The sequence below is a fragment of the Phascolarctos cinereus genome, unplaced genomic scaffold, assembly GCF_003287225.1.
Source record: "Phascolarctos cinereus isolate Bilbo 61053 unplaced genomic scaffold, phaCin_HiC Scaffold_5;HRSCAF=322, whole genome shotgun sequence".
Lineage (NCBI taxonomy): Eukaryota > Metazoa > Chordata > Mammalia > Diprotodontia > Phascolarctidae > Phascolarctos > Phascolarctos cinereus.
In genome coordinates, this window is record NW_027555958.1 from 224,617,183 (window position 1) to 224,632,408 (window position 15,226).

The 15,226-nt window shown below is 39.1% G+C and overlaps 1 protein-coding gene across 1 annotated transcript in view; it reads left to right on the forward strand.

The window, feature by feature from the left end:
- The window catches only part of ADGRF1 (adhesion G protein-coupled receptor F1), a 62,417-nt gene that overhangs the window by 13,134 nt on the left and 34,057 nt on the right, over positions 1 to 15,226 (forward strand). Inside the window, 5 exon segments of the mRNA XM_020993953.2 lie at positions 8,403 to 8,500; positions 10,211 to 10,268; positions 12,200 to 12,313; positions 12,316 to 12,348; positions 14,433 to 14,606. Coding sequence (XP_020849612.1) covers positions 8,432 to 8,500; positions 10,211 to 10,268; positions 12,200 to 12,313; positions 12,316 to 12,348; positions 14,433 to 14,606 — 448 coding nt within the window. The 5' untranslated portion in view covers positions 8,403 to 8,431.

A 15,226-nucleotide genomic window follows, 5' to 3' on the forward strand; every position in this document is an offset into this window, starting at 1 on the left:
TTATCCTTGAGTTCAAAAAATTAATGTCACATTGACTTGGACGCATCTCACAGAGTTCTGTCCTGGGGCCTCTTTTCTTCCCCCTCTATACTACTTCATATGGAGATATCATCAGTTTCCATGCATCTAATGATCATCTGTGCTGATGATTCTTCACTCTACTTATACAGTACTAACCTTTCTGCTGACCTCAAGTCTCATATGTCCAACTGTCTGTCAGATATCTCCAATTGGATATCCGGTAGACATCTTGAACTCAACATGTCCAAAATGGAACTCACTCTTTCTCTTCAAACCCTTCCCTCTTCTAAATTTCCCTAGTATTATAGAAGGCAACACCATTGTCTTAGTCCCTCAGGCTCACAGCCTAGGTGTCATCCTAAACTCTTCATTATCTCTCATCCCCAGTATTCAATTTTTTGCCAAGGTCTGTTGACTTCACCTTTGCAACAGCTCTCCAATCTAGCCCTTGCTCTCCACTGACGCTGCAAGCACTCATCTCCTCATGCCTAGCCTTTTAATTGGCATTCTGGTTGGTCTTGCTGCCATAAGTTTCTCCCTATTCTCATCCATCTTCCATTCAGCCATCGAAATGATTTTCCTAAAGAGCAGATCTGACCATATCACCCCTCTCCTCCTACTCAATAAATTCCAGGTGCTCCCTATCACTTCCAAGATCAAATCCTCTGTTTGGCATTCAAAGCCCTCTATAACCTGTTCCCCCTATGCCTTTCTTTTTCAGGCTTCTTATACCTTACCCTCTGCCATGTACTCTTCAATTTAGGGACACTGGCCTGCCTTCCTTCAAGTTCCAGTTAAAATATCACTTTCTATAGGATGCTTTTCCCATTCCCTCTTAATTCTAGTGGCTTCTTCTGTTGATTATTTCCTATTTATGCTATATATAGCTTGTTCATTCATATTTATTAGAATGTTGTCTCCCCCATTAGATTATGAACCCCTTGAGGGCAGGGACTGTCTTTTGCCTTTCTTTGTATCCCTAGCACTTAGCACAGTGCCTGGCACATAGTAGGTGCCTAATAAATGCTTATTTATGGACTGACAAGTACAAGATAGAGGGGGCATGATTAGGTAATAGTTTTTAAGAAAAAAAGATCTGGAGGTTTTTTTAGCCTGCAAGTATAACATTACTGCTTGATGATGGCTTCAAAAGCCTCATGATGTAAATATATTAGGGACAGCTAGGTGGCATATTGGATAGAGCGCCAGGAAGCCCTGAGTTCAAAATCTGCCTCACACACTTATTTGGCTGTGTGACTCTGGACAGAGCATTGAATTTCTCTTGGTCTCACTTTCCTCATCTACAAAATGGGGATAATCATAGTTCCTGCCTCACAGGGTTGTTGTGCAGATAAAATGAGATAACATATGTAAATCACTTTGAAAACTTAAATGGCTATATAAATGCTAGCTATATATAAATAATCAAAAAGCTAATTATAGACCTAATTTGTAATTTTTTTTCGATATCCATTACCCAAATAAAAAATTCTGTTTGGGCCACAGAATTTACATTCTTCTACCCCACACCTACAACGCAATTTTCTATCCTTTTAGCTTCTCCATGTATTCCTTTGACTCTTCTCTGATAGCGGGAGTAAAGCATAGTAAAAAGAATAAGAGAAATGGCCCCAGAGGACCTAGGTCCTAATTGTAGCTTTGCTATTTACTACCTGTGTGACCTTGGACAAGTCACAATTCTTCTGGGTTTCAAATTTGTCATCTGTAAAATGAAGTAGGTGGTCTAGATCATTTCCAAGATCCCTTCCTGCTCCAAGTCTATGATCATATGAAAAAGAGGAAGCATCTGTCAAAAGGAAATGTTTTTGTCACATATATGTAGGAAGAGAAACAATAAGCTGATGACTAAGAAACATAATCTCATAGAAACATAATCACAAATACCCATAAATTTAGTCTATGGGATTAAATTATTCCCATAGATTAAATTATGGGAAGAATCAAAGGAATAGTTTAAATTATTACTCTTTTTAAAAATATTCTAGATAGCGTAGGTATAAGAAATCCAAACCAAGGGTTATTGTTAATAAGGTGAGTAATGTTGATACATTAGCCATAAATACTCCCAGGGGGAAGGTTATAGAGACAATAGGGAATCCCTCTCTGAAGGCTGAGAAGCAAACCCTGGTCGTTGTTCACAGCAAGCTGAAGGATAAGAATTATCAGAAAATTAATTTGTCCGCATGAATTCAAGGAAATGAGGGAGTCTCTGCCACGGTTAATCGTTTAGACCAAGGCTTCTGCCAGTGCAGCTGGAGAACATTCCACAGAGAGCCCACAGCTGGCCCAGAGAATAATGCTATGTAAATACTCAGCATCCTGCTTAGAGGAGTTAATGAAGCTGATCCAGGAGAGGGAAGCAGAGTTGGCTAATTCTGAGAATATGTGATAAACAGGCTTGGCATAGATTAGGGCAGGTGTTCTAAACCTTTTGTGTGTGTATGTCATGGACCTCTTTGGCAAATAACAGGAGCCAATTATTAATAATAATTAATAAACCATAATTCTCAGAATAATAGTTTTAAAAGTATAGAATAAAATACATAGAATTACAAGGGAAACAAATTGTACTGAAATATGGTTAACAAAGCGTTTTTTAAAAACCAAGTTCCAGACCCCAGATTAAGAACTCCTTTGATTAGAGTTACAGAAGGTGCCTAAGAGGGGTTGTGTCAAGAATGCATATGTGTTCAAGGTAAAAATTTTCATTTCTCCATTTTGCTTTTGAAATTCAGTTCAATCAATGAAATAATACCTACCTTCAAGGACCTTATAGTCTACCGGAAGCAACAGGAAATCTGGGCATCCCCACACATCTCTTTATTCTTTTCATTCTCCATTCAGTGTTAATCAAGAAAATCAAAGCCACAGTCAAAGCAATAGCAGAAATGATTGTAAGGAAGTTTTAGAGAAAAATCTCAATTGAGTAGAGAGAAAAAAAGACCGCATCAAGCTTTGATCTCTCACTTTGAACCACATTAACCTCTATCAGAGCCTTAACAAGCTTTTCATTTGGGGCAACAACTTTGAGACATGGTTCAAATGACTGTCTAAATGTAGGTGCAGTCATATTGGGAGATGGAGTGATGTACCTTCATTCAGGGGAGAGACAGGTGAACCCCAGTAGAGAAGGGTGCCATGGCAAAGGATCCTAGGGACAGTAGGATGAAGCAGAAAGTACATTGGAATTGGAGGCAGGAAGACTTGGGTTTGATCCTACAGTAGACACTAGCTATTTTATCCTGATCAAATCACTTCACTTTGTACCTCAGTTTCCTCATCTACACAAAGAGATTATTAATGGTACCTACTTCACAGGGTTGTTGTAGAGATCAAATGACAATAAGGAGCTCTGCTCATCATTAAGCTCTACATAAATGTCAACTATCGGAAGGCAGAGCCAAGATGGCAGAGTAAAGGCAGAGACTCATCTGAATTCTCCCCCAAACCCATTCAAATACCTTTAAATAATGATTCTAAACAAATTCTAGAGCAGCATAACCCACAAAAACACAATGTGAAACAATTTTCCAGCCCAAGATAACTTAGAAGGTCAGCAGGAAAGGTCTGTTGCACCAGGGTGAGAGTGGAGTACAATCCAGCACAGTCCAAGCCAGAATAGGCCTGGCCCCAGCAAACCAAAAACAGGTCACAGTAGCAGTTTCCAGACCTTTCAGCCCACAGACAGTAAGAGGATCAGACAAAAGGTCAGAAGAAGATTTACAGGGGTCCCTTTGTTGGCACCAGGGGGGGCAGGACTCTGTTGCATTGACTATACTTGGATCTGGGTCTCAGTCCTGAATCTTAGTCCCAGCGTGAGGAGGAACACTAGCATAGCAGCGCTTGCAGCCACAGGGGAGCAGGGACCCTGATCACCATTCCAGGGTTGAATAGAATGCTTGTGATCTCTCACAAACCATTGCACAGTACAGAAGAGTAGTAAACACACCTTTTCCTAGATCATACCACTTTGGAAGAACCAAAAATTTATAGGTCCCCAGAATTACTTCTTAAAATAGCTGCACACACACACACACACACAAATCTGAAGGTTGGGATAGTGCCCCCTCCACTTGGAAAGCAGAGCCCCATTTTAGTATAAGACCTGCAGGGGTGGTGAACCTGCAGCCTCAAGGCAACATGTGTCCTTCTAGGTCTTCAAATTCAGCCCTTTGACTGAATCCAAACTTCACAGAACAAATCCCTTTAATATAAGGATTTGTTCTGTAAAACTTGGACTCAGTCAAAGGGCTGCATCTGAGGACCTAGAAGGGCACATGTTGCCTTGAGGCCACAGGTTCTTCACCCCTGGATAGAATTGAAAATCAAGAAATAGGCTGGAAAATGAGCAAACAAAAGAAAAAAAACATTCTGGTCACAGAAAGTGATTATGGTGACAAGCAAGATCAAAACACATTCAGAAGAAGTCAACAAAGTCAAAACTCTTGTATCCAAAGCTTCAAAGAAAAATATAAATTAGTTTCAGGCCATGGAAAAGCTCAAAATGGATTTTAAAAATTAAGTTAGAGTAGTAGAAGAAAAATTGGGAAAAGAAATGAGACTGATGCAAGAAAATCATGAAAAAAAAGAGTCAATAGCTTGGTAAAGGAGGCACAAAAAATATTGAAGAAAATGGCACCATAAAAAATGGAATAGGACAAATGGTAAAAGAAGTACAAAAATCAAATGAAGAGAAGACTGCCTTGGAAAGCAGAATTGGACAAATGGAAAAGAAGGTACAAAGGCTCACTGGAGAAAATAATTCCTTAAAAGTTATAACTGGGCAAATGGAAGATAATGATTTTCTGAGACATAGAGAAACAATGAAACAAAATTAAAAGAATGAAAAAATAGAAGAAAATGTGAGATATTTCATTGAAAAAACAACTGACCTGAAAAATAGATCCAGGAGAAATAATTTAAGAATTATTAGATTACCTGAAAGCCATGATCAAAAAAGAGTTTAGACATCATCTTTCCAGAAATTGTTAAGGAAAATTGCTCTGATATACTTGAATTAGAGGTTAAATAGAAATTGGAAGAATCTACCAATCACTTCATGAAAGAGATCCCAAAATGAAAACTCCCAGGAATATTACAACCAAATTTCAGACCTCCCATGGCAAGGAGAAAATATTGCAAGCAGACAGAAAGAAACAATTCAAGTATCATGGATCCACAGTGAAGATAACACATGCTTTAGCAACTTCTACTTTAAAGAATTGTAGGGCTTGGAATATGATATTCCGGAGGGCAAAAGAACTGGGATTATAACCAAGAATCACCTACCCAGCAAAAATGGGTATAATCCTTCAAGGGGGGAAATGGATATTTAATGAAATTGAGGACTTTTAAGCATTCCTGATGAAAAGATCAGAGCTGAGTAGAAAATTTGACTTTCAAATACTAGACTCAAGTGAAGCATAAAAAAAAGGTAAACAGGAAAGAGAAATCATAAGGGATTCAATAAGGTCAACTGTTTCTATTCCTACCTGGTAAGATGATGTTTATAACTCTTAAAAACTTTCTCATTATTGGGGTAGTTAGAAGGATGATATTTGGATAGCAAGCAGAGGTGTGAGTTGAATGTGATGGTATGATTATCTAAAAAACTAAAATTAAAGGATGAGGAAGAAGAATTCCCTGGGAGAAGGGGAAAAGGAGAGGTAAAATGGGATAAATTATCTAACATAAAAGAGGCCTGAAAGAGATTTTGCAGGGGAGGAGAAAATAGGGGGAGTAGGAGGAGGAAAGGTTAACCTCACTCTCATCAGAATTGACTCAAAGAGGGAATAATATACACGTTCAGTTGGGTATAGAAATCTATCTTACCATATAGGAAAACAGGAGGGGAAGTGGATAAGAGAAGGGGGTGCAGAGCTGACAGAACGGAGGGAAGTTTGGGAGAGCTAAAAATCAGGAGCAAAACACTTTTGAGAATGGACAGGGTAAACTAGAGGAAAATAGGATGGAGGAAAATATATAATTGGTAATCATTATTGTGAAAAAATTTTTACAGTGAGTTTCTATGATAAAGACTTCATTTCTCAAGCATGTAGAAAATTGAGTCAAATTTATAGAAATAAGAGCCATTTTTCAATTGATAAATGGTCAAAGATAGATATGAACAGGTAATTTGCAGACAACGTAATCAAAGCTATCTATAGTCATATAAAAAAATGCTCTAAATCATTATTGATTAGAGAAATGCAAATTATAACAGCTCTGAGCTACAACCTCACACCTATTGGATTGGCTAATGTGACAGAAAAGGAAAATGACAAATGTTGGAGTGGATGTGGGGAAATGAAAATGCTCATGTACTACTGGTGAATTTGTGTACCAATTCAACCATTCTTGAGAGCAATTTGAAACTATGCCCAAAGGGCTATAAAACCATGTATACTCTTTGACCAAGCAATGTTACTGCTTGGTCTATATCCCACCGAAATAAAAAACAAAAAGGAAAAGAACCAATGTGTACAAAAATATTTATAGTAGCTCTCTTAGTGGTGGCAAAGAATTGGAAATTGAGGAATTGTTCATTAGCTGGAGAATGGCTGAGTAAGTTATATATGATTGTGATGGAATGCTATTGTGCTTTGAGAAATGATGAGCAGGATGCTCTCAGAAAAACAAGGAAAGACTTACATGAACTGATGCAAAGTGAAATAAACAGAATCAGGAGAAAATTGTACACAGTAACAAATCTATCATGAATAACTTGGCTATTCTCAGCAACACAATGATTCAAAACAATTCTGGAGGACTTCTGATGATAGGTGCTGTCCATCTCCAAAGAAAGAAATGGTAGAGCCTGAATGAAGACCAAAGATACTTTTTCTTTACTTTCTTTATTTTCTTGGGGTTTTTTTGTCTGTGTTTTCTTTCATAGAATGACCTATATGGAAATACATTTTGCATGGCTACACTTGTACAACACACATCAAATTGCTTGCCTTCTCAACAAGTGGGGAAGAAGGGCAGGGAGATAATTTGGAACTCAAAATTTGAAAAAAAAAAGAATGTTAAAATTGTTTTTACATGTAATTGGGAAAATAAAATATTAAAAAAGAAAAAAATAAATGTCAACTACCATCATTATTATTATTGCCATTATTATTATTATTTGCTGGGGCTAGCAGAGGATCACAGAACAAGACACGGAGTTACTGTGGGAGCAGGAACTTCTTCCTCCTAACTCTAGGGATAACTGTGTCCTGATAGGAGGTATCATTTGTCTTGAACTAAGTAATTTTATGCTTAGGCAGTCCTGGGTCAGTGAAGACACTGTTAGTACTCATTGGTTCCTAGAATCTGAAAGGATACAGGAGATCATCTAATCAAACCTCTCATTTTTATAATCTTTAATCTTCTATCCTTACCCCCATCAAGATGAGGATAGGAGGAGATATTCTTTTATACTTGACCTTAACATTCTTTAAAAAATTCTATAGTTGACTTTGCTCTAGATTTTAAAAAAAATTTATTCCAAACAAACCCACTGTCCCTGCATATAAGATCATAGGATTCAGAACTGCAGGAGATCTTTCAGCTGTAATTCACTCCCATCATTTTACAGATGAAGAAATTGATATCCAGAGACTTTTCCCAAGTCGTACAGTTATCAAGTTAGTAGCAGGGTCAAGATTTGAACTCAGGTTATCTGGTTATAGATCCAGTGATATTTACATCATGTCAGACTTTTTTTTTTTTTGAGGGATTGGGAAGCTAGAAATGAAATTTTGCTGTGGATCTCACAAATTATGGTTAATTTGTTGCCAGTTAGGAAAGTCTCAAGGAGGCAGGTTTTCAAGGTTGGTTGACTCTTATCTCTCTGTATGATGAAATTTTTGTGTTATTTATATAATAAAATTCATGATGCTAAATGATCCAGTGTTTTGGTATTTTAACTTTATCTACCCTGGGATGAAAAAGAAACCCTCCAGTGTAATAGGAAGGGCAGGATGATCAATGTTACTAATTTTAAAGGAAAGTGGATCATTTTTTTAAAGTTCAATAGCCTGTACTAGTCATATCCGTACAGCTCCAAGAAGGCTGAAGAGCGATCTCTTATTAAGACCACAAAGCCACTAAATATCCATTTTTTTTTTTGGCAAAGAAGGCCCTAAAGCATTGACCCCTCTGGCTAGCACAGAGTAGAAGTAGAAATTTTATCAAGCTATACAGGGAATTTGATCAATGTAGAACTCTCAATTTACATTGGGCTCAGTAGTGCTTTATTCAAGTTTTTTAAATGGCACAATAAAAGAATTTATCTTTTGGTCCCAAACTACCTGGAGAGTTGCCTTATCCCTACAATCTAACTCCAACCTACATGCCTTGCTATTTATGTTCAGTCTAGGGCACAAAAGAAGAAAAGGCAAAAATGAAATTTTGGGAGCTCTGTCTGGTTTCCCTCCTGACTTTGGCCATGGGATCCAAGGGTCTGCTGTGGGTGAGTCTGTTTACGCCATCCAATCTCCTCTATCACTTCTAACGTCTCTCATCTTGACTCTTCTGGGATTCTTTAAAAGCCAAGCAGTTCAAATGTAGAGCAAAGAACATTGGACTAGAAGTTAAGAGCCCTGGGTACTAGTCCTGGCTCTGACACCAAAGTCACCAATGTGACTTTGAACAAGTTACTGAGTTTCCTGGACTTCAAGTTCTTGGTGGTTGGAATATTGGTAATAGTGAATCAGAGCTCTTGTATCTAGGAGCAGGGGATTTTCCATGATGTCACAAAAAGAACTTATAAAGCACGGGATCAGCCCTGGACCCTGGAAGAGGTCTCTTACTCTCCTTGAGCTGACACACCTTCAGTTGTATCGCAAGGGAGCCACATTCTCATCTGGAACTGGGGTCATAGCTTTAGAGCTGGAAAGGGCATTGGAAATCATCTCCTTATTTTACAAATGAGAAAAATGTGGTTTTTGAAGTTAAAGTAGCTTCTCCAAGATCTCATAGGCAGTAAGTAGCAGAGCTAGCATTTAAACCCAGGCCCCATGACTCCAAATCTCATGTTCTTAGTGGCAACTGGGTGGCACAGCAAATAGACCATTGAACTTGGAGTCAGAAAGACCTGAGTTCAAATTCTGCCTCATCAAATCCTGCTTATATCTATTAACTGTGTGACCCTAAGCAAGTCCCTTGAGCCTTCTGAGCCTTCTGATCCTTTCATCTGTAAAGTAGGAATAATATTATTAATAATTACATTGTCACTAATAATTAACCACAATTAATAATTAATAGTATCAATCATTCACTATAAGTAATTAATTAATAGTATTACCGACTTCACAGTTATTATGAGAAACAAATGAGATAAGGTAAAGTACAAACCTTTGTAAAGTACAAACCTTAAATCATTATATAAACACTAACAATTTTTTTCCATGACATGATATACCTCTGTATAAGACCCAACTCAAGATACTCATTGTGCTTCCTAAAGAGACCAAATCTGTTCTCCTTTCTGCTGAGGAGTTGCTGCAGAGGCACGTCTGTGAGGTAGAAAATCCTATGAAAGCTTGAGTTTAGATCCATTTTCCCCATAATTCCATCCCTCCAGCGTTCAGTGTCTGGGGACCCTTTTCTCCTGCTTTGTTAGTCAGCACCATTTATTTGGAGTCAGCATCTGAATTCCCTGACAGCATTAAGTCTTTATTACTACAATCCTATGATGTTGGACTCTAAAGCAGGGAAGGTATGATATTATTTGTCCCCAAAGGAGCAGAGTTCCTTTGTAGGTCTCTGCTTTTGTGGACAGATCCAGAGGTAGATACTGAGTTGGTTGACCAAGGTAAAGAGGTCAGCTGACTTAGCTGACCTCATCCTAGTCTGTAGACTAGTGTCTGAGAATGCGTTTTTGAGGCACTCCTGGTGACTGACAGTAGAGGGAACAACTGAGGCAGAGACAGGATCCTGACTCCTAGTTCTAAAATTGTATCATCCCAGGCGTCTTTGATTGGTGATGTCTTAGGCAAAGGTGTGTAGGGAGGCACCATACAGGATGATGCTAGCAAATAGACAAGGACACTGGGGCATCTTTTGATGTTGCTTTTATTGAGGATTTGGATCTATCATTTCAATCAAACTGTAGCTCAGAGAACATAGCAAATTAATTTAAAGTACAGCTTTTAAAAACTTTATCATGCTTCTTTTTCAGAGAAACAAGGGTCTCAAAACAAAAAAGGATCTTGATGTGAGCAAGGAAACACATCCAGGTGAGAGTTTTCAGGTCCCACAGGCAGAAGCATAGAACTATATTCTCATTTGGGTACAAAAACTCTGTGTGTGTGTGTGTGTGTGTGTGTGTGTGTGTGTGTGTGTCTGTGCGCGCATGTTTTGGGGAGAGTGAAGATTGAGCAGCTGGGAACGCAACAGAGCAGAGGATGAACGCTTACATTTCAGGGATAGAATTTACTATATCAAGCTATACCATTCCTTAGGATGGTTGGTTGCCTAGTGGATCTTCTTTAATTTCAAAAGGCATTTTATTTTAGAAGCCAACTATCTTTATATGCTTAAATTGACTATATTTCTAATTAGCCAATTTGGAGAGAGGTAAGAGGATGAGACCTAGGACATTTCCTTGGATATCCACAGAGATATAATGAGAAATTCTTACATGATCTGTATAGGGCTGTGGACTAGACCTGTGATGCCGCTGGTATAAAGCTGGGGTTCTTAACACAGGTTCCCCAAACTAGCATTTAAAAATATATTTTGATAACTAGATTTCAATATAATTAGATACTTTTGTAATCATATGTGTTATATTTTATGCATTTAAAAACACTTTGAGAAGGGGTCCATAGACTTCATCGGACTGTCAGGTTGACGCAGGTAAATGTAAAAAAATCCCTTGTATGTGGAGCTCCCAGGTGTCTCCTGTATCAGTGCAGATCCTCACCTTCTCTGTGATTTACAGTGTAGGATTGACTAGAGCACTGAGAGAGTTCTAGTGACTTTCCTAGCGTCACCCAGCTAGTGTGTTAGAGGCAGGACTTGACCCTAGGACTTTCCAGCTCTGAGACTTATTCTATTCACTATGCCTTACTTTCACCCAGGGCAAAATCAGTTGGATGGAGATTTACAAAGCTGACACCAGCTGAGCTCATTCTCATTTGAGAGTGCTATGACTCCAAACACCATGCTCTTCACCAAGCAATGAGCATTTATTAAACAACTACTAAGTGCAAACAGCTAGATAGAACAGTGGATAATGTACTGGGCCTGAGTGCAACTCTGGCCTCAGACACCTCCTAGTTGTGTCACCCTAGGCAAGTCATTTCACTCTGTTTGCCTGGAGAAGGCAATGGCAAACTATTCTAGTATCTCTGCCAAGAAAACCCTAAATGGGGTCACAAAGAGTTGGATGCAACTGAAAAACAACACAGCAACATGTGCAAGGCACTCTGCTTGAAACTAAGGATATGAAGATAAGAATACCATAACTCCTGCCCTCAAGAAACTTACATTCTGCAGGAGCTTCTGTAGCAGTGAAAAAAGTACTATCTGCGCTATTAATACACAACCTCTAGCTAGTGGAGAGCCTACCTGCCAATCTCTCAAGCAGATAAACAATAGGAAATATCAGAATTATTCTATACTTTCCTTTTCCCTCCCAACTAAATTTTTTCTAGATTCAAGAATGGAAGAACAACAGTGGGAGAATGCAGATCCCAGGAAAGGGCCCTTGTGGTGATGGTGCCCTGTGGATAGCAGGTGTGGTGGCCCAAAGGTTGTAGGAATGGTGGCCTGGGGCTAGTGGAGGACTTTGAAGAGCAGGAATGTCAACAAAAGACCACCAGGGGTAGGAAATGCAAAGGTTTGGACCATCCTAGCCAAACTGGGCCATTTGTCCAACTCATTAATTAATAGGTTGGGTTACTTGTATATAGAGAACTTCTAACTCCAGGGAGTCCTTTCTATGAGTTCAGGGTCCTTGATGGTGAAATGTGGAGGTTGGATAAACTGGGCACAGAGGCCCCTTCCACCACTCACATTCCGAGCTTCTGTGGCTCTGAGAACATTGCATCATACTTGAACATCCCTTTGTATCTATGAAATGCCTCAAAATCTATTCGTTAGCATTTTTTCCCCATCTTGACTGAAATGAGAAAATTCTGATCTTTCCTATTCCTTTCTTTAGGAATGGTACAGGAATATGAGCTGTTGCTTCAGGTAATCTATCAACATTCAGCTGAAAAAAGAAAATTTCAGAATTTTCTGAAGGACTTGAAACCTCAATACTCCTGGCCAAATGGGACGTTGAAATTATCAGAAAGAAAGCCACTACATGTGAGCCAACGCTCTTCTGTTCAGGATTGGTCTGGGGAATGGATCAGTGTGGGTGAGCCCTAAATATATGGAAGGGGGTAAAACTTACCTGCTATCATGTGGCACAGTGGATAGATCATTGGGGTTGGAACTATGAAGACCTGAGTTCAAATCTTGCCTTAGAAACTTGATAAATGTGTGACATCATTTAGCCTCTCAGCTCCATTTTCCCATTTGTAAAATGAAGGGGTTTGCCTTAACAGCTTCTAAGGTCCCTTCCAGCTTTAAAGTTATTATAACGTGCCTTTCTCACCTTTTAAGATCCACTCCTGGGGCAGCTAGGTGTCGCAGTGGATAGAACACTGGCCCTGGAGTCAGGAGGACCTGAGTTCAAATCCGGTCTCATACTAAAAACTTGACGCTTACTAGCTGTGTGACTCTGGGCAAGTCACTTAACTCCAACTGCCTAAAAAAAAAAAAGATTCACTCCTTCACTTTCAGAACCCTATCCTACAGAGTCTGACCTGCCTGATGCAGGACATTCATATTTTATCCCAGCCTCCCCAGTAATTAGCAAAATCCCCAAGGTACTAAGCCCCAAACCCCCTGACTTTCCCAGGTGGTGGCCTTTGTTATTTTCTAGTCACCTAGACCTTATGACTGCCAAGCTGTGGTTTCCCTTCCATTCTCTTCCCCATTGAAACTTCCTTACCTTATGTAATTAATGACTGACAGTCAGTCAACAAATATTTATTAAGCCCTTATTATGTGCCAGGCATTTTATATACATCGTTTGATTTGAGTCCCACAACAATCCCAAAAGATGAGCACTTGAATTTCTATTTTACAGATAAGGAAACTGAAACTTGGAATTGTGAAGGATTTGTCCCAGTCACACAGATTGTAAATGGCGACAGCTAAATCTGAGCCCAGGTCTTCTTGACACCACGTAAAACACTCTTTTCACTATCCCTTGTTGCCTTTCCAATACCCTAATGGCTAGGCTAGTGTTCTGTGCCAATATGAGTAAATTATTTCATCATTAATGTATGCTAATGGCAACAGGTGCAAGAAGATGCCCCAGGGCCTTCCCTTATGATAGGTAATACATGTCTATTTTCATGTATGTCTTATGAAACCCAACTTTTCTGGTCTGACCTAAGAAAATAACTCTAATTGTAGGAATTCTAAGTCAAGTAGAAACAAAAGTCAACAATACCATGGCAAGACAGGGTAAGAACTGCTTGTTCTGCTTAGAAACAAGGCTAGCCCTATAGGTGGGGAATATACTCTGGTAGAATCATGACCAAAGAGGATCTCCTTATCTTCAGAGAAATGATCTGGATCCCACCAAATAAACAGCATGATTCATATATATTACTTTTCATCACCCCTTCATGGGAAACAATGTCCAATGAGCATATGTATCCTTGCCCTGAGATTGCGGTTCCTCTGTTGTAATAATTGAATCTGTTAAGTTAGCTTTTACCTTGCTTGAAGCCTTCCTACTTTGATAATGGGTTCCATTCCTTAAGCTAGTGGAACATAGGACCATAGATTTTAAACTGGAAAAGATTTTAGAGACCATCTATTCCAACCCCTCATTTTAGAAACATGGAAACTGAGGACCAGAAGAATTAAGGGATTTGTCCAAGGTCATAGAGACACTAAAGAAGAGCCAGGATTTAGATTTGAGTCCTCTGACTCTAAATCTAGTTGTCTTTCCCTGGATTGAGTGATTCAGTTCATATAAAACATTATATTCTTAGTGATTTGAGATTTGCACATCAGACCTATTGAAAATTCCAACCTTCCTTTCATTGAGATAATATTTGTTAGCACCACTCATAATAGGTGCTTAATAGACACTTGTTCTAGGGCATATGGGAATATATTTTGCATGACTTTACATGTTTAATTGATATCATATTGCTTAGGTGAGGTGGGGCAAGCATGGGAGGGAGGGAGAGAATTAGCAACTTAAACATTTTTTTAAATAAATGTTAAAAAATTTTTACATGTAATTGGGAAATATTTAAGTAACTTAATAAAATATATTTTAAAAATAAACACTTATTCTCTTATTCCTTCCTCCTTCTATGCAGATTGTAGCATCCTGAATGGAATCCTGAGATGTGCTTGTGAAGATGGTTACCATTGGTTTTCTCACACTTGCCTGGATCCCAGGAGATGCCACCTTAACAAGACAGGGGCACATCAAAGCTGTGACTGTCAGCTGAACAATCTTCATGACAGCATCGACTTCTGTGAAAGGACAAGTAAGATCATAGATTATGGTAGAATACTAGGAGGGAAGAATGGGAGAAGCTTTCCTCTAAGCTAGGCTGGGGTGGCAGGTGGTAAGGGAGGGAGAATGCTCATTTTCTTTCCTCCTATGGTGCCCTTGACACCAATGCTTTCTTCCTTACTTTACCAGCGATCCCTAAGGGATAGCTGCTGATAGCTGGAGAATGCAATAGCTTTCCAGGGCCAAGATAGGGCCACAGCTGGGCAGCATGGTTTCCACAAATACACTGGGTTTGAAGTCAAAGGGCATGGGTTCATATCTGTTCTGCCTGTATACTATTCGAAGGATGCTGGACAAGTCACTCTGTCTTTCTGAGCCTCAGTTTCCTTATCTATAAAAAAGAGAAGGTTGGAGCCCATGATTTCTAAGGTGCCTTTCAGCTCTAAATTTATGACCCTATGTAGATACAGCTAAACCAGGAAAACATGTGAACCTTGTTGCTGTATCTCCTGGCATCTTCACCCCCATTCCTTCCTACCACTACTGACTCCCAAAGGACAGGGAAGAGAAATGAGGAGCATGGAGTAAGTCAGTTAAAAGAAAGTTTAAAAAGGCCAGAGCAAAGCAGAGATTAAGAATTAGGTGCTAGAG